Source organism: Dromiciops gliroides, chromosome 3 (genome assembly GCF_019393635.1).
Source record: "Dromiciops gliroides isolate mDroGli1 chromosome 3, mDroGli1.pri, whole genome shotgun sequence".
Lineage (NCBI taxonomy): Eukaryota > Metazoa > Chordata > Mammalia > Microbiotheria > Microbiotheriidae > Dromiciops > Dromiciops gliroides.
This window is the reverse complement of record NC_057863.1, coordinates 238,610,956-238,633,993: the sequence shown is the minus strand read 5'-3', so window position 1 is coordinate 238,633,993 and position 23,038 is coordinate 238,610,956. Positions and strand designations below refer to the sequence as shown.

The 23,038-nt window shown below is 36.1% G+C and overlaps 1 protein-coding gene across 1 annotated transcript in view; it reads left to right on the top strand.

Annotated features, from left to right (window-relative positions):
• The window catches only part of ARSF (arylsulfatase F), a 64,345-nt gene that overhangs the window by 39,225 nt on the left and 2,082 nt on the right, over positions 1–23,038 (top strand). The window contains exons 4-8 of the mRNA XM_043993441.1: positions 5,575–5,706; positions 11,335–11,758; positions 16,171–16,307; positions 18,463–18,597; positions 21,902–22,064. Coding sequence (XP_043849376.1) covers positions 5,575–5,706; positions 11,335–11,758; positions 16,171–16,307; positions 18,463–18,597; positions 21,902–22,064 — 991 coding nt within the window. The remainder of the gene's footprint in view (positions 1–5,574; positions 5,707–11,334; positions 11,759–16,170; positions 16,308–18,462; positions 18,598–21,901; positions 22,065–23,038) is intronic.

Below are 23,038 nucleotides of genomic sequence, written 5' to 3'. Positions count from 1 at the left end.
CTGGGCTGGCATCGTCTGTAGTGGACTGTGCTCCACTCTCACCTTTCCTGCTCACCTTCTAAGTTATCTTGGGCTGGAAATTTGTTTCACCTTGGCCTTTTGTGGGTTCTGATGCTCCAGAATTTGTTTTAGGTCATTCATAATTTAAAAGTCTTTAGAGCAATGTGGGGAAAGCTCAGGATAGTTCCTATGTTTTCTCTGTCATCTTGCCTATGCCCCCTTTAAATCTTAATCATAGTTTCATAGTTTCATTTTGTTTATGCAATTTTGAAAAAAAAATATGTAACCAAAATTATCTATTTTGTCTTATTTGATCAGGTCCATTTCTTGTCTGGGCATATAATTTTCTCTTGTTCATAGATCTGATAGGAATTTTTCCGTGTTCCACTAAATTGTTATGCAACCTTTTAGAGCATATTTTTATATAAAATTAATACATAATAGATTATGCTTTAGATGTTATTTATGATTTGCTATGTGTCAATGCACAGAAGGGCTATATGGCAAGGGTGTTTGTAGAAATTAGGAGATTGGCTATGTTTGGATTTTTAGGGCCCCTAAATTTGATTTTTCCAGGTAAATAATGTTTATCAAAGACTCACAACTATACTATATGGCATGAGGACATAAGCATTACTATGTCCAAGAAACTCACAACCTAATTGGGGAGAGAAAAGGCCATACTTGTCAGGCAGCCATGAATCTTGCCAGAGCTATTGAGCTGTAAGAGTTACCATGGTCTGACCTAAAGAACATGTTTATGGTTAATTTGCTTGTATAAGTTTGATTGAAAGATATATAAACATAGAGAGAAGTTAATAATCTCTAGATGACCCTAAATGGTCAGTTGTACTCAGTGTAGCTCATCTAGTCCAGGAATTTCTTCATGTCAAGGGTAATAAGATAGCTCCTTGAGTTTAAACAGTTGTAATTGGGATTTCTCTTAGAGTTAAGGAAGCAATCCCCTTGGGGAAAGAAGATCCTGTCTTTAAAAAAGGGTCTCTAACAAAGAATCATTTGAGAGGCAGCTATGTGGCACAGTGGATAAAGCACCAGCCTTGGATTCAGGAGGACCTGATTTCAAAGTCGGCCTCAGACACTTGACACTTACTAGCTGTGTGACCCTAGGCAAGTCACTTAACCCTTATTGCCCCAAAACAAACCAAAAAAAACAAAAAAACAAAAAAAAATCATTTGCAAAACAGATCTTATCTTGAGTTCTAGCCTAGGAGTTATAACATTGGCACTTCAGAGTGCTATCAGCATATTCCATGGTGAGGGCCAGGTTGACAAAGGCAGAACCAAAGAAACTATTCTAGTTGCCCCTCTGAATACATTTTCATATCTTCTCTTTCCTTCATACACAGATCATGCTTAACATATTCACCAAGGGAGTATAAGAATGAGCACAATAAACTGATGTTATCACTTGGACTGATATTGATGGGAACAATCTTAAAGTTCTAAAAATTCTTAAAGTTCCATTATATCAACTCTATCATTTCTTGATATAAAACATATACTCACATACTATTGCATAATTTCTCAAAGAAACAATTCTCTGATGATAGCATTTTTTCTTATCAATATTGTTTTTAATAATATCTGAAAGTTGGAATGCCACTCTTATAACTAATTACGTGGTCCCTAGGAAGAGTAGACCAATTCATTTCACTGTGATATGAATGTGAAGATATGAGTAAAGAAATACAATTGGAAAATTTCAGTCTATCATATCTTTTTGCCCACTATGGATAACTTTGGTGGAGTAGAGAAATCTGCATGCTGGCAACTTGTTTATTCTTTTGACTAAATTAAAAACAAAATAACAGATTGCTATATACATTTACAAGAGCTCACATACAATACTAGCTAGCATTTCCATAGCATCTACAATGTGATAGACATTATGCTAAGCATTTTACAAATATTATCTCATTTGACCCTAACAACAACTGTGGGAACTAGGGACTGTTATCACTATTTTAAAGTTGAGGAAATTGAGGCAGATGGAGGTTGAGTGACTTGCTCAGGATCATATAGCTTGGAAGCTCAGATTTGAACTCAGCTGTTCCTAACTTGTTGCCCATTGCTCTAACCACCGTGTCACTTAGCTACCCTAAAATGGCAATTTTTTCATAGATTCTCAAAGTGTGATAAAGAATTTTAGATTTCGAGAAAACTAAGACCCTCAATGTATAAGTGCTGTACTCAGGGTCACAAAAGCAGCACCAACACAACCAAGAATTAAACTTACATTTTTATTTCAAAGATTTTTTTTCCAGGACAGTGTATCAATTAATTATTAAATAAGCATTTAATAAAATCTTACTATTTGCCAAGCATTGTCTTAAGCAAGGGGGAAAAACACTAAGGGGGAACTAGGAAAGCCTCTTGCAGAAGATGGAATTTTAGTTGATTCCTAAAACCAGAAAAACTAGGAAACAAGGTTATTCAAGGGATTCACAAAACTCAACCCACTCAAAGCACCAGAGACAGCTAACAAAAATTAATAGGCAGGACATTGAACTATCTTTGAATCCCTAGTAGAAATCTCACTTGGTCATAATGAATGAGTTCTTTGATAACTTTCTGTTATCGGTTTTACAGGATTTTGTTTTAAAAATTTTAGTAACTATTCATTAATTATATTGGTCAATATTTTTTTTCTTTCAATGTTTTATCTTTCCCTGGTTTCAGTACTAAGAATGTATTTGCCTTATAAAAATATTTTAGTAGGGTGCTTTCTCAATTTCTGAGAATAATTTATAAAGCATGGCTCCTAATTGTTCTTTAACATTTTGATAGAATTTTCCTGCAGAAAATTTATCAGGAACAGAAGTTTTTTCTTTAGCAGATTTTTTATAGCTAGATCTATTTCCTTTTCTGAGATTGGATTATATAAGATCTTTATCTGCTTTACTAATTTTTTTATATTTTTGAAGTTCTTTATTTTGTTCATTTTTTGCTCTGTTCTTAATCAGATTATCAGTTTTATTAGATTTTTGAAAGAACCACATTTTAGTTTCTTAAGGTAAACAAACATTGGAAAGTTACTGTCATTAAATTTAGAAATGTTCTTGGATCTTGAGGTTTTCTTGTTTACTTTATGTCATTGGATGCGTACTACTTCATTACAAGTACTTCAGATGTCTTAGCATACATGTATATGGGGAGAAGGGATAATTATTTGGAAATAATACTTTTTTTCTCCACATCCTATCATTTGTTTGTGAAGGTTCTGAAATCATTTTGGGCATGCAGGAGCTACTCCACAAACAAAAGAGTATGTTGTTAAATGAATGAATGTCTAGGGGAATATGCAAAAATGTGATAGCATGCTTGTGTGTATGTGTGTTTGTGCATATGCGTGTGTGTGTGTGTGTGTGTGTGTGTGTGTGCTTTCCAGGAGAAGATTTTGATGTTTTTCCAAGTGTGAGAGCTATACTTCTTTGATATGTGGTGAAACCATGACTATTTCTGCCTCCCTCCCCTGAGAGGCAAAATCAAATCAGTGAGCATTAGGTTCTTGGGTTAGGTTCTGATTTCCTTTTCAGAGAGGAAAAGAGAAAAGTGTCATGGTATAGCAGATAGAGAAATGGCTTTGGAGTCAAAAAGCAGCAAAATCCTGCTTCTGATCTATGGAATAAATACTAGCTCTGAAGTCAGAGGATGTAAATTCAAATATTGCCTCTGGGGGGCAGCTAGGTGGTACAGTGGATAAAGAACTGGGCCTGGATTCAGGAGGACCTAAGCTCACATTCAGCCTCAGACACTGTACTAGCTGTGTGACCTTGGGCAAGTCACTTAACCCTCATCACCCCACAAAATAAACAAACAAATAAATAGATAAAAAACAAATAAATGAATAGATGAATGAATGAATAGATGAATGAATAGATTAAATAAATATTGCCTCTGATACTTCTACCAGTGTGACCTTAGGAAAGGTGGTTATCCTTTCTGGGCTTCATTTAATCATGTTCAAAATGAGAGGGCTGAACAGCAGTTCAACTAGATGACCTCTGAGTTCCCTTCCAATTCCAGATCCATGATTCTATGACATCACCTAACTCTGTGACCATAGGAAAGTCATTTGACATCTGAGGCAATGCTCTAAGTTATAGACAAATTGTTGATTTTCCATCTTTATTAAAGAAGGCTTCCCTGTACTGATGAAATCAAATGCCGGATCACTCATGAAACCTCTAAAACTCTCCCTAGGGAAGTAAGAGAGAAAAAAAAGGAAGGAAGGAAAGAGGGAAGAAAGAATAAAAGGAGGAATGAATGAAGGGTGGGAGGGAGGAAGGAAAGGAGGAAGGAAGGAAGGAAGGAAGGAAGGAAGGAAGGAAGGAAGGAAGGAAGGAAGGAAGGAAGGAAGGAAGGAAGGAAGGAAGGAAGAGTAACTTGAAGAAAGTTCAAGAAGGAAAGAGAAAATAAGGGAGAAAGGAATGAAAAAAGGAATAAAGGAAGGAAGGGAGAGAAGAAGGAAAGAGAGGGAGAAAGGGGAGAGAGAAAGGAAGAAAAGAAGTAAAAGAGGGAGGAAGTGAGATGGGAGAGAGAGAGACAGAAAAAAATAGAAAGTAGAAAAATACCTAAGATAGCCAGGAGCAGTATTTTCCAAAGCTCTTTGGAACTGGGTTTCTATTGGCAGAAGCAGAGCCAATGTCACTAATACTGTGAGGACTGTTAGGATTTGGACAGCATATATCCTTCACCTATTAATAGAGACAGTTAGACATAGGCAATGTAGGGGCCAATCTCTGAGTCAATATGACCTAGTTAAGTTCCCACCACTGAATGTATTGGCTGTGTAACCACAGGCAATTAACCCCTCATTTCCAGGAAACAATTCTATAAGACTGTAAATTGTAGAAGATTAACTGATCTGCATTTGTAGAGAGAGTTCACTGATGAGGAAATCCTGGTGGGGAAAAAACAAAACAAAACAAAACAAAACAAAACAAAACAAAAACATCCTTAGGCTGAGAACTAATAAAGTCTGCAGCAGGAACTGGGGGTGAGAAGAAAGTTTTAGGGCTCATCCAAATGCATAATGAAATATTGATTGCTTCCAGTTCCAGTGTGAATCAAAACAATGTGTTTAGGTACAGCACATGCTAAATGTGATGATGACCTCTGAATGATGAAGGTATATATACATATACAGATGAATATATGCATATAAACATATATACATACATTATGTGTATTTATATAAATATACGTACATATTTTTGGTTCTTGTTTTTATATATGAATGTGTATGTGCATGTGTGTGTGCATATATATGTGTATATATACATATGTATGTATGTATGCACACACATATAAACAAGAACAAAAATAAAAACTCACATGACAGGGGTGGCTAGGTGGCACAGTGGATAGAGCACCGGCCCTGGAGTCAGGAGTACCTGAGTTCAAATCCGGCCTCAGACACTTAACACTTACTAGCTGTGTGACCCTGGGCAAGTCACTTAAACCCAATTGCCTCACTAAAAAAACCCCCAAAAAACCAACTCACATGCCTCATGGCTGGGCTAACCATGCTTTTTTTCACTCTAATTTCAGGAATGGTCTCTAGAGATGTTGTCCGTTCCCATGGCGTCTTCGGCTCTCTTGGGGTCCATGGAGGGCTCCCTCGGAATGAAACCACATTTGCAGCCACCCTGAAGAAGCATGGTTACAGCACAGCACTGATAGGTATGTGGAAATCACTTTTTCAAAATTGTTTTTCCTTCTCATTCTTTCTTCCTACCCTCTCCAGTTCTCCCCCCAAATTATGAGAAGTATGAGACTATTACTGGCAGACTGTTCATTTCAGGGAAGACCATTCATTTTAAAAGTGTTGGTTGACATTAACAAATTGAGAAATTGAAAATAACTATTCGCTTAGATAGGAGTTTGGAAATGTATAATCAAATGTGTAATCTTGGCAAATAATTAAAATGTTTCTTTGTGTTCTTCTAGTTTAACATTAGAAATACTGAAAATACTTGCATACAACTGAGATTTCATCATTGTAGGTATTCCCTCCACTTAGACAAGTCTTAAATCATTCATGATTTCCTATTCTGGGCAACCATTATTCTTGCCCTTTCATCAGTTTGATCCAGAGGCTTTGCCCAATGTCCTGATAGCATTTTTCCTTTTGTCCTGGCATCTGACTATAGCAGTGGAATTCATTATTGGTTGATTGATTGATGTGTTTGACAGTGGTTATCCCACACTTTTGGTATACAACCAGTCAAACTGCATTTATTCAGCACTTACATTATGCCAGGCATTGTGTTAAGCACTGGGGGAACAAGGGAATGCAAATGTATTCTCCCTTCCCTTAAGAAGCTTTGTATCTGGGCAGCTAGGTGGTGCAGTGGATAAAGCACCAGCCCTGGATTCAGGAGGACCTGAATTCAAATTTGGCCTCAGACACTTGACACTTACTAGCTGTGTGACCCTGGGCAAATCACTTGACCCTCATTGCCCCAACCAAAAAGAAAAAAAAGCTTTGTATCTCTACTGCTGGAATCCCAAGTGCTTAGCACAATGCCTGGAAAGTAACAAGTGATTAATAAACATTTCTACATTGTTAAAAAAAAAAAAAGAAGAAGCTCAAATCAAGTCTTCACTTTCTCTTATCCATTTCTTTAAGAGTGTCTTTTACTATCATTTTCTTTTGTGACTCCTAGCTGTAACCTGCTCATAGGCACTATATGCCTCTCTATTAACCTCAATGCTGGCTCAAGTTAAAGTAATACATCTTTATGAGGCTTTCTCTTTGCTCCAGACATTGCTATTGTTCCCTCTTAAAAATGCCCTTCCCTTTGCTGATCTGAATCCATAATCAAAACTCTATTATTCAAAGCCTTTTTTTAAAAATGTTTTTGGTGAGGCAATTGGGGTTAAGTGACTTGCCCAGGGTCACACAGATAGTAAGTGTTAAGTGTCTGAGGCCGGATTTGAACTCAGGTACTCCTGAATCCAGGGCCAGTGCTTTATCCACTGCGCCATGTAGCTGCCCCTATTCAAAGCCTTTTAATCCATCAACTCTACCTGACTGATCACTGTCTTCTACTGCACTTGCAATACCACGTGTGTTTCATTGACATAGGGATTCGATGCCCATCTTTGTTCTGTCTCTGAATCACTGCTGCCCACCTGATGAAGGCTTTTACCCCACATTCCTGCTCATGAGAATCAGGAACTGGGACAAGATCATTTCTCCCCCCCCACACACACACACACAATCTATCTTACCAACATTAGTACTTAATGTACTCTAGCTCTTCCCATTCCCTCTCTCCCATACTGTCATAGGAGAAAAGTGTTTTTTAAAATTTCTTTCTTTTTTTAAATTTAAAGCTTTGAGGCCATAAATAATCAGATATAGATTATACATGTGCAATTATATTTTACCTCTATGAAAATATAAGGGATTAAGGGATTTGTAGCTGAAAGGGACATTAGATACCAGTTCATCCAATGACTTCATTTTACAGGTAAAGAAATTAAGGCTCAGAGGGACTCAATGACTAAGGTTATCCAGCTCATTTGTGCAAAATCACCCTTAGATTAGGATTTCCTGACTCCCATTTTACTGGGCTTTTCACTACATCACACTATTATTCACAGATTTTTAGAAAAGAAAGCCATCCCAGCTGTGCTGTGATTGTTACTCCCTGACCTGCTTTACCATCTTTCCCCCATCTTTTCCAGCCATAAAGATGTGTGAGATATCTATAATTTTGTTTCTTGTCTATCATCTCGCTAATATCTATTTGTAGATGAATAAATATAGGAACAAGTACTTACCTATTGTATTCCTACAACACTTAAAATACCCCTTCAATATCTTATTTATTCTTATTATTCTTATTTAACATTCACCCACACCCCCTGTGAGCTAGATAAAACAATAGGACCTTCAGTTTAAAGGTAAAGAAAGAAAGAACAAAGCTAACCTTGAGTAACTTTGAGCAATTCAGTTATCTTTGATTAACAAAGCAATTTTTGAGGAGCAGGATATAAAAACTACTTGGACAACAAAAGACCTGGGTTCAAGTCCTAACTTGTGTGAATTTGGCAAGACATTTCATCCCTCTGGGCTCAAGGTTTTTCATTTGTAAAATTAGGATGGGTGGGGTACACAGTCTCTAAGGTCTCTTTCCAGTCTATCATTATGTGATTCTGTATGAAATGAAGATATTTGAGTCATATGACAAGAGAACAGAGGAGGAACTAGAATTCTTATCCCCTAATTCTAGTTAAAGCTCCATTCCCATGTTCTGTGTATTTTTTTAAACAATTTGCTGAAATGCTCTGTCCCTTTGTTCATCTTTTTGTTACTCCATTCTCTCATGAGAGGCCCTCAGAATGAGGGCCTAAGAATGATCCTAAGTTCAAGTGACTATGTGGCCCTGCATCCACTGAAAATAATAGCTCATCAATTCCCAGTGATAATTGAACTTCTCCAATCTGACAGATGACTTTACTATTTCCCTACAAAGGCATAAAGATATAGTAAGAAATGGCATAATGTATAAATTTTATAATATATTGTAATCTTTTAGCCAATATTTTATTTGATTATTTTGATATCCATATTCATGAATGAAATTGACCTATAATTTGCATGATAACTTTATTATATATTTAAAAGGAGTAGCAAGTTGGACATAATAGGTATTCAGTTTTGTGTGCAAGCATCTTTTTTTTTTTTTTTTAGTGAGGCAACTGGGGTTAAGTGACTTGCCCAGGGTCACACAGCTAGTTAGTATTAAGTGTCTGAGGCTGGATTTGAACTCAGGTACTGCTGACTCCAGGGCTGGTACTCTATCCACTGCACCACCTAGCTGCCCCACAATCATCTTTTTTTTAAAAATTCAACTGTTATCGAAATGCTTGTTTTATTTCTTAAGTTCAAAATGAAAAAAATTAAAATTTTAAAAAAAGAAATGGCATAATAGAGAATGTTCCCATATACCTAGGGCATTCTGTCCCACAAACAAAAACATATGCGGTGATATGTGACGTGCATACGCATCATAAGTGAGGAATATACACATAGGGAACTTATATGTCTAGGAGATACATGATGAGGGACAATTCACTCTCCTGGTAATGTCATCACATGGCCCTCACGGGGCCTGCTCCCTACTGATAAGGAATATTATTCCCCTGGTCCTTATTGGTCTTGTGATAGCTGTTAATGAATGCTGATAATGGAAACACCATTTCCTGAATTCACTGGCCCTGGATTCAGGAGGACCTGCGTTCAAATCCAGCCTCAGACACTTGACACTTACTAGCTGTGTGACCTTAGTCAAGTCACTTAACACTCATTGCCCTGCAAAAACAAACAAAAACAAAACAAAACAAAATAAGCTATGGAGTATTCTCTACTCAATTTTCCATCATTCTTGTTCTTATTATGTATGTGTGTGAGTAGCAAAATCATTATTGCTTTGGTGAATAATTTTGGCCAGCCAACTCTAACTCTCATTGTATACTAATATTTGAAACGAGAATAACAAAATTGCTCCAATCACCTCACAAGGATGTATGGGGCAATTTATGTTAGAACAACTGTATCATGAATAAATAGTGTGATTGAAAGTTACTAAAAATTTTCTCTTGCTATGAATATTATCATATTCAATTTACAAAAGTCAGGCAGAGTACTTCCAGGCTAAGATTAAATATTTTCTTTTGAATTATGAACTAGACAGACAACTATACCTTTATAATAGACACTCCTATTATAAATTCCTTTATAATAGAATTCCTTAGATTCCTAAGATCCTCTTTGCTTTTCATACAAATGAATTTAAGCCAGAACAAAAGGTAAGTTAAGATGCTCCAGATATTCTAGTATTTAGATGACATTGCACTGATTTTATCAAGCCACTGGATATTGTAGAGGCTTCAGGAAGAAACCTATAATCACTCAAAGGAGTTTGGCTTTTCCATCAACATAGAAAAGACCAAGTAGGTAAAGAATTCCTATTGTATAGATCAACAAATATTTGAATTGACACTCTCTTGATCCTGTGCAGCAGTATGTATATCATGGACAAACAGTACAGATGGCCAATGAGCTGATTCCAGTGCTGAAAAGCAGTAGGAAAGCAGGCTACATTGCTTTCATAGAGTTGTAAAGCTCTTTCACTGACTCCATGTTTCACACAAAACCAAAGTACCATCTAATCAATAAGTAGCATTTTATAGGTGCAGTTATATGGCAATCAGATATAAAAAATGAGTGCTCCCCAAAAAACTAAAGATGGAAGTACAGAGAGAATGATTAAAAGGTGTATGGTGGGTGTGAGTGGGCTTCAATATATAACCAATAAGGAACTTCAAAGAAGTATAGAAATAAAGAACAGCATCAAGGAATGGTGTGAAAGGATGAAAAGATGAATTGATTACATGTAAAGATTGAGGAGATAGTAGAGCATTCTACTTGTACCTTGACAATATCTGGATATAGTAAAGAAGGCCTCCAATATGTTGAAGGGACTTTCTAGGTGGAATGTTTGGAAGAATATGGACAGGAGTCATATGAGATGGACATGCATGGATAGATTGTGATATGCATCATTGAAGGACATTCCCAAATAGATGAGTTAACAAATCCAGTTGAGTATATAAATAAGGCAACTTTTGACAAGGTCACTTCTATTTCCAATTATGGTTTTCTTCAAATATAGCCTTTATATACCTTTTTGACCATTTTATTGGCAACATACTACAATATACTCATTCTAGTCACTCATTCGTCCATTATGTTTTAGGATATGTGCTGTTTTGATTCTTATTTAAAATCAACAAACATTTGTTAAGCATCTAATATGTAACAGGTACTGGGTATACAAGTATAAAAATGAAAATAACCCTGCTTCCACAGTCTACCGAAAACCTATGATCCTGTGTCATTCACCAAGGATTTTAAATAATTGGTAATAAAAAGTTGACATTAACATGGTTGCATAAGGGTTGTAAAATACTTTATATGCCTTCTATTGATCTCTCTTTCCACTACCATACCAAAAATGTATCCTTTCTGCTAATTTGAAACAAACAAAAAACCTAAACCCAGAACAAAACTGTACAATAAATGAATCTGCTAAAGGAAAGCTTATAGGGAGAAAAATTACTTTGCTTATATTCATTTCAATAGACATTTGTTCAATGCCTATCGTATGCCTAAGCATGTGGCTTTAGATGATTTCTTTTTTTTTTTCTTTCTTATTTTGTCTGCAAGAAAAGGAAGATTCACCAAGAATATATTTAATACAGTATAAGGTAATTTTTTTCCATTTTTACTTTCAGGTAAATGGCACCAAGGTTTAAACTGTAAATACCGATATGACTACTGCCATCATCCTAACCACTATGGCTTTGACTATTTCTACGGCATGCCACACACACTCAATAGTGCTAGTTGGCCAGATCCCTCCCGTGATACAGAATTAGCCATATCAAGTAAACTGTGGTTCTGCATGGAGCTACTCATCATCGCTGTGCTCACACTGACCGTGGGGAAACTCTTTCATTGGGTTTCCATACCCTGGCTGTTTATTATCTGCATGATTTTATTTGGCTTCTTTGTGGCCTTCTCTTGGTACTCCAGTTTTACATCTTCTTTGTATTGGAGTTGCATTCTTATGAGACAACAGGAAATTACAGAGCAACCTTTGAAGGCAGAAAGAGCTGGCTTAATTATGCTGAAGGAGGCAGTTTCTTTTATCAAAAGGTAACAATTACATTTTCTTTAGAGGCCTCTTCCCTTGGTCCCATGCTTACTCATACTTTAGTTTAGATGCTTCACTATGATGAATTCTTTACTTTGACTTTGACTTTGAATTCAGTGACTCCCTTGCCTGTGACAATGGAATGGCTTTGTGGTTCTGTAGAAAGAGAACTGGATTTTTTTTCTGGATTTCAGAATTAATTAAATCCAAAATTAATCTTTGAGCTCCAGCCCTATGCTCCTCTAACATCTTACAGACATTCAGAGTAATAATAGTTGACATTTATACAATGCTTTAAAGTCCACAGAACTTTATATACCTCAACAACCTTGTGAAGGTGTAATGCTATTGACATATTTATTCGATAGGTCAGGAAATTGAGCATCAGAAAGGTTGTGACTTTCTAGGGTCACATAACTAGAAGAACTTTGAGGCCAGGTTTGAACCCAGATGTTCCTGATAACCAGTTTATCACTATTCCCTATGATAAGCTTCATCTCAAATTACTGAAGAGGAATATTGTGCAACACCTTGTGATAAACACTACAGGAAATACAAAGAAGAATCGGTTCTACATTATTTTTCCTGTGTTTGGGGGAGGGGGGTTAGGTTAGTAAGGGTCCAATGATAGTGGCAGCATATGGTCTAGGCCTTGAAAAATGACTAATATTTGGAAAAAGGAGCCTTAGGTAAAGCCATTCCAGAATGAGGATATCAAAGGATATAAGAAATTACTTTACATTGAAAATATTTAATATTTTATGTTCTTGATTAATAGTGATAAAAAAACAGCAATATTTTCTTAGGAGTTTTCTGACAGAGTTATTTTAATTATCTGGGGAAAAATTTTTTAAATGATATAATCTCTTCCAGTGATTAGTCATTATTTACAATGCAATTCGGTATATAAAACAGAACTTTGGGGCCCAACTCAAACCTTGGAGCTGAACAATCCTTTAGAGAAGGCAAAAATAAGAAAGGAAAGTGAGAGAAGAGGGAAAATAAATACTGTCGAACAGTTTACTGTTACTGATAAGTTAGGTAGCAAAACTAAAAGGAACAATCCCTCTCCCCAACCCCAATAAAAAAGATGGAAGAAGCAGTGACTCTTCCATCTGAATCATCAAGGAAAAATGTTCTCTTTCTATAGGAGTTATAAGCAACTAGTTCAACGGGTTCATGCTGGTAAAAAATACTCATGAGTGGGGCAGCTAGGTGGCACAGTGGATAGAGCACCGGCCCTGGAGTCAGGAGTACCTGAGTTCAGATCCGGCCTCAGACATTTAACACTTACTGGCTGTGTGACCCTGGGCAAGTCACTTAACCCCAATTGCCTCACTAAAAAAAAAAAAATACTCATGAAACCCAGTAAAGAACCACTTAGTTTCACTTTAATCTAGTTAGCTTTTTCTTATCCTGAAATTTCCTAGAGAGCTATCATGACATCAGAAAACCAAACCAAGAAAAGCAGCAGTCTCATGAAATCTGACTTTGTATTTGTGCCAGGCTCAGAAATTCTACACAAAGAAAGTTGTGTTTAGGTATAGTTTCCTATTTTATTTTTCCATAGCTTTTCATATCCAACTTCACAGATTTCTTCCACATTTTTTAAGTACCAGCTCTTTCCTCAATATCAGGATATTATTATTTTGCAGGAATATAAGTCATTGTCACTGGTCATTGTTGTTGTTCAGTCACTTCAGTTGTGTCCAACTCTTTGTAACCTCATTTGGGGTTTTTTTTTGGCAAAGATACTGGAGTAATTTGACATTTCCTTCTTCAGCTCATTTTGCAGATAAGGAAATGGAGCTGAACAGGGTTAAGTCACACAACTAGTAAATATCTGAGGCTAGATTTGAACTAAGGAAGATGGGTCTTCCTGACTTCAGGTCTGGTGCTTTATCCACAGTGCCACCTAAATGCCCCTAACATTGGTCATTACCCAGCTCAGATTTCTCTGAAAGTATACAAAGAACTGCCGTAAGTCCTTTTGTTTATTGTCAGTTAGTCAAATAGCATTTATTAATTGCCTACTATATGCCAGGCAAGTACTAAGGATACAAAGAAAGGGAAAACCAAACAAAAACCCACGAGTTTTGTTTTCAAGGAGCTTCCGTTCTGCTGGAGGAGATAACATGTAAACAACTATGGACAGAAAAGCAGAAAATATACAGATATCAAGGTCAATATCAATCTATATCTATAGCTATATCTATCTACCTATAGATAGATATAGATACACACATGAGGCAGCTTGGTGGCGCAGTAGGTAAAGCACTGGCCCTGGATTCAGGAGGACCTGAGTTCAAATCCGGCCTCAGACACTTGACACTTACTAGCTGTGTGACCCTGGGCAAGTCACTTAATACTCATTGCCCCGCAAAAAACCCAAACAAACAAACAAAAATGATATACACACACATATGGTAGTCACATAAGGAAGGCCTTTGAGATTAATTCTTAATTCATTTATTCTAACTCGTGTTAGTCCAAATTGTTATTGAAAATTTTGAGAGAATTCTGAAAATTTTGAGTGAATCCTTTGGATCATAGATTTAAAGTTAGAAAGTAGCATTAGAGCAATGATCTAAATTCCTTCATTCTTTAATTGAGGAAACTGAAGTCCAGAAAGGTTAAATGAGTTACTCAAACTTACACATTAGGAGGTGGCATAGGTGGCTGTGAACATTTGTGCTCAGAGTGCTCCAGGTCTACATCAGTCAGTTATCAATTTGAATCTGCTTTCTCATTTTGCTGAGTTGTCATTTTTTTTCAGTATTTCAGGGTTTCATTAATGTTTTTGTACTCATATCACAATACTTTTTGGATAGACCCTCCCTCTTCTATTTATAACCTCCCCAACTTTTACCTGCTTTCCCTCATATGGGTGGCCATTTTTTAAATGAATATTTTCTGGCTGTTATTATAAAATAGGTTGTGGGTTTTTTTGGGGGGGGTCAATGAGAATTAAGTGACTTGCCCAAGATCACAGAGATAGTAAATTTCAAGTGTCTGAGGTCAGATTTGAACTCAGGACCAGGGCTTTATCCACTGTGCCAACCATTTTTCCCCTGTTTGTTTGTTTGGTTGGTTGGTTGTTTTTTTGCAGGGCAATAAGGGTTAAGTGACTTGCCCAGGGTCACACAGCTAGTAAGTGTCAAGTGTCTGAGGCTGGATTTGAACTCAGGTCCTCCTGAATCCACAGCCAGTGCTTTATCCACTGTGCCACCTAACTGCCCCCTTGTCCCCTGTTATTATAAAATAGTAATAGAAACACTTGCTATTCATTAAAGTGAAAGCATCTAGTATAGCATGATAAACTAGTTTTATGCAAAAATCTCCAAGTGAATTTGAGTGTAAACCATTAGCATTTATTATGTTGATCATGATTCTATCTCCCCAAAATCAGCTTCATGGGAGAAAAACAACAACAAAGCCAAACCCTTATATAGTTGCTACATCTTTATAACATTTTTTACCTCAATCTTTTCAAAAATCCTAAAGTACAATCATGGCATAAAGGTCTAGTAGTTTGGTAGATTTTAGAATAGATTAATGAAGGAATTGAGGACACATTCTTTGATAGTATCTTCTTTCCTAATATTTTCACCCAAACTTTTTTGGCTCTTGATTGAGTTACTATTTTAGAGAAGGAGGTTGGGATAGTGGGAAGAGTTCAATATTTGAGGTCAAGAAAACCTGAAGTAACTATCTCAAGTCAGACCCTTTCTAGCTACGTGACTAAGAGCATGGGATTTAAGCTCTCTCTTTACTCATGTGTAAGATGCAGATGATAATAACAGATGATAATAACTTTAATACTCTACAGACATAGGCATGCCAAGAAGGAAGTGCCAGTCTGCCTTTGGTAGACTGCCCACATTCCTCCTCTGAAGGAAGATGGGAGATTCAATGGGAATGATCCCCACACCCAGTCGGTATGGTGTGCCAGTATACCCTTCTAAGTATGTTTGTATTACTAGGATTGTTGTGAGGTTCAATTAAGATAATATATGCAAATAACTTCGCAAAGTTTAAAGTTTATATTAATAGCACCACCGTCATCATTGTTATGATCATGATACCCATGCAGTGATGAGAGGAACAATTTGTAAAGAGGTCTTTATTAATGTTATCTATAAACTTTACTTACAGGCTTTTTTCTAAATTGTCTAGGTTTCTATGGAATATATATTTATAAATAGTACTTTCCCTAATTTTTTGTTTATGTAGGACTTTATTGTAATTATAAGGGGAACACCAAGAAGAATCTAATAGATGTGGAGATAAGGAAAATTTATATTATCATCTTATATTATCAGATTTTTATAACATATAGTAACATTAATCTAAGTGTAAATTTAAGATTTAAAAAAAAATCTCATGCAAAACTCCATTTTCTCTGTCTTTTTAGAAACAAAGATAGACCTTTCCTCCTATTTTATTCTTTTTTACATGTCCATGTACCTCTTCCCACAACAAATGAGTTTTATGGAAGTAGCAACTATAGACTTTATGGGGACTTTGTAGAAGAGATGGACTTTCTGGTGGGTAAGTAAAAGAACCTTTTCCTTTATACAACATGGATAGTCTGAGACATAATGATGAAGCTTCCCTTCTTTGTCTTTATACCCTGTTGCCTTGGAAAGGTCTCCCTTCCCTGTTTTTCTTTTGTTACCAGCATCTTCCTCCTCTCTTCCTTTCCTCCTTGTTCACATTGGGAGACACCCGAGCAACCTTCAGCAGATTTGGGACTATTGGTTATAGCTACAAGGAGTCTATAATAGCAAGGAACACTTTGCATCTCAAGCTGCTGCCCTGATTCTTGGGTTGTATCAGTGGAGTGAAGGAGAAGACACATACATTGTTCTCCATTTTCACTGACTGGTAGAGATATCAATTAGCATGAGAGTAGATATGATATGCAATGAAAACTCTAAAGAACTGGCCTGAAAGTGATTGAAAATTCATCTAACCAATAATAATTATGGAAAGAGGTCTTCATTAGTATGCTTTTGCTTCCCATTGCCAAATCTTTCCATATCATTTAACTATCTTAAGTCGCTGAGGTCTTTTTATTTCTTTGGAACAGTGCCAGGACTTGGGAGCACCCTTTGTTCTCAGTGTTTCCTTGTACCCTCACTTATCAAAATCTTCTTTCTCATTCCCTATGTATTAGAAACCCCAGTAGCTTTTTTAATAATATAGAAAAATTACTAAGATCATCTATGTTGGATAGGGAAGAATTGAATTTCATCTATCTATCTATCTATCTATCTATCTATCTATCTATCTTTCATCTATCTATGGGAGTGATATGGGGAATGTTTAACAACTGGTTTAAATGTAGGCACAATTATCTTTCACCTATTTGTGGATTTATTGGCAAATAGTATTGGAAAGAAGGAGGTTAATGGATAGAGATTTGAATTCAGAACAGGAAGAACCGGGTTCAAGTCTGACCTCTGTCACATTCAGGTTGTGTGACCTTGGGTGTATTATTTAATATCTCAGTTACTTAATGGCCCAGCTAGCACTCAGACTATAAATTGCAAAGCAGGTAAGCTGGTATATTGGCAGGAGGGGTTTCCTTCCTGGGAGTTACCTAAACTAATACAATCATATATCTGCCAAAAAAACCCCAAAAAACAAAAAAAAACAAAACACAACTTGGTAAAATGGAATTTATACTTTGAAAAAAAATGAATAATCTAAGCCTAATGGATCTGGTGCAGCTCATGTGGCTTATGCCACTACTCCCTATGAAGGACCCTTGGTAGCTACTTCAGGAGAATTGTTTTGACATGTAAGTGAATTGCATTAGAGAGATTATGGAATACAGGTGGAGTATCTTGTAACTAATTCTGGTGGGCTAGTCACATGGAGTAGTTATAAGAGTTTAGCAATCTGAAGGGGTTTGTAAATGTGTTACAGCTTCATGAAATAATATTGCCATTTTATAGGATATTTTGTGTGACCTGTATAACTTATATTTAGCTCACAGAAAATTGTATATTGCATATCTATATTGGCTTTACAGTAGTTTCTATAAAATGGGATTTTGATGGTTCAAAATTAATTTCATTTTCTGTCAGTTGATAATTGAGATGGCTTTTAAAAATCATTTAACTTTACAGAAATGTTGATGATTCATATGGTAATCAATCAGAATCAGTATTTTTTAAGCATCTACTATGTGTCAGCATTGTGCTTAGTGCAGGGGATAAAAAAAGGCCAAAAGATAATCCCTGCCCTCAAGAAGCTTACAATATAATGAGGCAGACAACATTCCAAAAATATATACAATGTGAGATGTATACAATATATAAAGGAAATAATTAAAGGAGGGAAGGTACTGGTATATAAGATTCTTTTATAGTTTTAACAAACAAATTTTTTTGGGGGGGGGTGCAATGAGGATTAAGTGACTTGCCCAGGATCACCAGGATCGTTTTTTGTTTGTTTGTTTGGGTTGTTTGCGGGGCAATGAGTATTAAGTGACTTGCCCAGGGTCACACAGCTAGTAAGTGTCAAGTGTCTGAGGCCAGATTTGAACTCAGGTCTTCCTGAATTCAGGGCAGGTGCTTTATCCACTGTACCACCTAGCTGCCCCTGAAACAAAATTTAATATTAGGTCATAAAAATATCAAAAGTATTATAATTAATGGATGCCACCAATTACATTTGCACATTTTCTCCCCCAAAGGCAAACTTCTTGATACCATTGATGCAAATGGATTGAGAAACAACACAATTGTCTACTTTACCTCAGACCATGGAGGGCATTTGGAGGTCATGAGAGGAAGGGTTCACTTAGGTGGCTTCAATGGAATATACAAAGGTAAGAAGAGTGAAGAGTTTTGGAGGGTTGTTTTAGGCTTAACCTCTTTGATGCTACTTTCTTCTTGGTCAATAAAATAAGTAGATATTAAAGCAAGTTGACTCAAATCAGCTAATGATGCTATGGAATAAAGCTTACTTGTAGAATTCTGGGGGCAGGGTTTCAAACCTGCATTCATGAATGTATAAAGGATAAGTACACACATCTATAAAAGGGATTTTTCTTGTGTAGACATTCCTTTTCATTCTTGTACTTTAGGACATATTGAAGGAAGGTGTACAAACAGAGTATCAGGCAACACTAAAAAGGGAAAAAAAAAACATGGAAGGAATCAGTAGGGATGATTTCTGCAAATGCCTCTAATAATTAGGTGTCATTGATTGCCTGGTTTCTATAGATAATAGGAAAATCAAAGCCCAGGAAAAGGAACATTGAGTAGGAGATAGAGAGTGGCTAAATTGGTTTTAACTCCTGGTGTCACATATACCAGATTTGTTATTGTTGTTGTCTTTAAAAAATTATTTAAAGTTTTAAATTCCAAAATCTATCCCTCCTTCCTTCACCTCCCCCTCCCTGACATGGAAAACAATAAGATATGGGTTATACATGTATAATTATGTAAAACATTTTCATATTAGTCCTTTTGTATAATAAGACTTAAATAAAAGAAAAAAATGAAAGAAAGGGAAGAATAACATGTTTTAGTCTGTGTTCAATCAATACCAGTTATTTCTCTGAAGGTGGATAGTATGCTCCATCATTAGTCCTTTGCATTACTGAGAAGAGCTAAGTCATTCACTGTTCTTCATTGAACAATATTGCTCTTATTGTGTACAAAGTTCTGGTTCTGTTCATTTCACTATACATCAGTTCATGTAAGTATTTCCAGTTTTTTTTTCTGAAATCATCCTGTTTATTATTTCTTTTTTTTTTCTTTCTTTTTTTTTTTGCGGGGCAATGGGGGTTAAGTGACTTGCCTGGGGTCAAACAGCTAGTGTCAAGTGTCTGAGGCCGGATTTGAACTCGGGTATTCCTGAATCCAGGGCCAGTGCTTTATCCACTGTGCCACCCAGCTGCCCCCTGTTTATTATTTCTTATAGCAGAATAATATTCCATTATGATCCTATACCATTAGCCATTCCCCAATGGATTGACACCCCTTTGATTTCTAATTCTTATCCACCACAAAAAGAGCTGCTATAAATATTTGTGTACAAATAGGTCTTTTATCTCTTTTTTGGTATATCTTTGGGATATAAACCTAGTAGTGGTATTGCTGGACCAAAGGGTATGTATAGTTTTATTGCCCTTTGATCACATTTCCAAATTGCCTTCAATACTTTCTCCTTGATCTGAAAATTCTAGAATTTGGATATGATGTTCATGCAAATTTTTATTTGGGGATCTCTTTCAGTCTGTGATTGCTGGATTATTTCAATTTGTGTTTTGCCCACTGGTTCTAATATATTAGAGAATTTTCCTTTTATAATTTCTGGAAATGTGTTGTCCAAGCTTTTTTTTTAAATTATGACTTTCAGGTAGTCCAATAATTCTTATGTTATCTCTTCTGGATCCATTTTCTACATCAGTTGTTTTTCCAATGAGAAATTTCACATTTTCTTCTATTTTTTTTTTACTTTTTTGATATTGTTTTTTGTACTTTGATGTCTCATAGAGTCATCAGTTTCCCCTTGATCAATTCTAATTTTTAATGAATTATTTTCTTCAGTGAGCATTTGTATTTCCTTTTCCATTTGCCCAATTCAATTTTTTAAGGAGTAATTTTCCTTAGTAAGTGTTTATATATTTTTCCCAAGCTAGTGACTCCTTTTTCATGATTGTCTTGCATTACCCTCATTTCTTTTCCTAATTTTTCTTCTACTTCTCTAATTTGATTTTGTTTTGTTTTGTTTTGTTTTGTTTTGCAGGCTATGGGGGTTAAGTGACTTGCCCAGGGTCACACAGCTAGTAAGTGTCAAGTGTCTGAGGCCAGATTTGAACTCAGGTACTCCTGAATTCAAGGCCAGTGATTTATCCACTGAGCCACCTAGCTGCCCCTTCTAATTTGATTTTTAAAACCCCTTTCAAGCTATTCTGGATTTCTTTTTTGGCCTGAGACCAAATTATATTTTTCTTGGATCCTTCACATGTAGCCATTTTGGCACTAAAGTACTCTTCTAAATTTATATCTTGATCCCCCCATCACCATAGTAACTTTCTATTGTCAAGCTTTTTTGTTTTTTTTTTTTTTGCTCATTTTCTCCCTTTTTATGACTTGGTTTTTATATGTGAGAACTGGGTTCTAGTCCTTCACTGTCCTAAAGTTTTTATGCTGTGGCTCTGATGGTTCTTACTGCTTGCTTTCACTGGGCTTCAGGGCTTAGCTGTTCACTTTCTCAGTAGGGCAGGCTTCCCTTCTGGCTTTTACTGCAGGGAATAGATGCTCCTTGTTTGTCTCACCTAGGTGTGGAATTTAGCTTGTGGCCTCTTCCAGTGGTGGGGCCTAGCTGCTGGGTTGCTATAGCAACAGAATCTTTCTGGTGGCTGGCCCTGGAGGAGTCATCTTGTTGCTTATATGTGCCAGAAGTGGGCCTTGTTGCTGCGTTGCTATGGGGAGAGAGTCTCTCTGATTGTAGGCCTGAGGGGCACGATCTAGCTGTTGGTTAGGGTCAGGGTGAGGGCTTCCTACCTTTCCAGTTTTCTTATACTTTACTTACCTCCAAATACTCTATTATTTTGCAAAACTATTCTTGTTGTTCCTCCCCCAAGACTCTTTATCACCTTTCCATTACATTTTACTGTGTGTATCATTTGCCTAGAATGTTCTTCCTTCTTACCTTCACCAAATTACTTCCCTAGCTTCCTTCAAGACTCAAGTCACATCTCATTTTCTGCAAGAGGCTTTTTCTTGTCCTTCCTAGCTGCTAGTGACTTCTCTTTGGCATTACACCAATCTAATCTTTATCTATGTGGTTTGTAGAAAATTGTTTATATATCTCTCCAAATGGAATGTGAGCTCCTTGAACACAGGGGCTGCCTTTGCCTTGTTTTGTATTCCCAACACTTAGTTCTGTGCCAAACACATAATAAATACTTAAATGCTTGCTGACTGACATTTGGATACACACACATACCCACACATACAAGTCTACATGTGTGTATATATGGATGGATGGATGAATAGATGGATGGATGGATATACCCAGTATGTCTCAAAAGTCTTGGTTCTATTACATTTTATAAGAATTTTCACTGTTAAAAATATTTTAGGTAAATATGGTGATATGTTTTTCTTAACATATAGGTGGAAAAGGAATGGCAGGCTGGGAAGGTGGAATTCGAGTCCCAGGGATTATTAGGTGGCCAGGAACGTTGCCAGCTGGAAAAATTATTGAGGAACCTACAAGTTTAATGGATATTTACCCAACTCTAGCTTCAATAGTAGGAGAAACTTTACCCCAGGATAGGTAAGAAAATAACAATATTTAAAATAAATACTCATAATCTTTACTTTCTCATAAAAGAAATATTTTTTAAAAGTTCAGTTCTCTTCTCAAAGAAGACTTTCCATGCCAAATATCCTTGTATTTTTCCTTTTGCATATGGTTGTATCTTTTGATTACATAGAGAAAGAAGAAATATCTGATTCCACCAATGCAGGGCAGATTTGCAAAAATGGACCTTGATATAGTAATCATGTTTTTTTGAATTGTTGTGAAGTTGAGAAAGTATAGGATAGATGAACATAGAAGATGATGCTAACTCTTTTTCTATATAAGTAGGTAATTATTCTTACAGTGTCCAATATTCTAGATTAAAGTCATCATGAAGTAAGAAAGAGGGTGAAACTGATGATCACAAACAACTAGTGTTCTTCTGGTTCAGTGAAGGTGATGCAAGAAATATGGTAAAGGGTATTTTTCTATAAACGTGTACATGATTGATAAACTATTTGCAATGAACATTCTGTAATTTCTGAAGACTACATTGGGGGCCAGAATTTATTTTGTTTTTCTGAATCTTTAAATATTCTAAATAAAACTCTGCTTTTCTTCTACCTGTTAGATCATAGGAGGGATAATGTATAAAAGGAACACAAATCCAAATTAGATGAAACAATCCTTCAAAGAAAATTACATCAAACATGGTTCATAGTTGTGAAGCTGCTCTTTTAAATACTCAATGTAGACTATGAATACTTTGCTGCTATGAATACCCAATGATCCCATTGGTTATATATTGCCTTGTATATCTCTGAAAGATTTATCAACATGTCTATGACTTGTGTTATCTAAGGAATCAGTGTGATTCAGAGGAAAGACTATTAAGTTTGTGAGTAAGTGAAATGGTTTAAACTGTAAAACCCCAGTGGCACTAACTCCAATTTTTAGGTAATATGTGTAACTTTTCCTTCACCATTCTGAATGGTAGCACATATGAA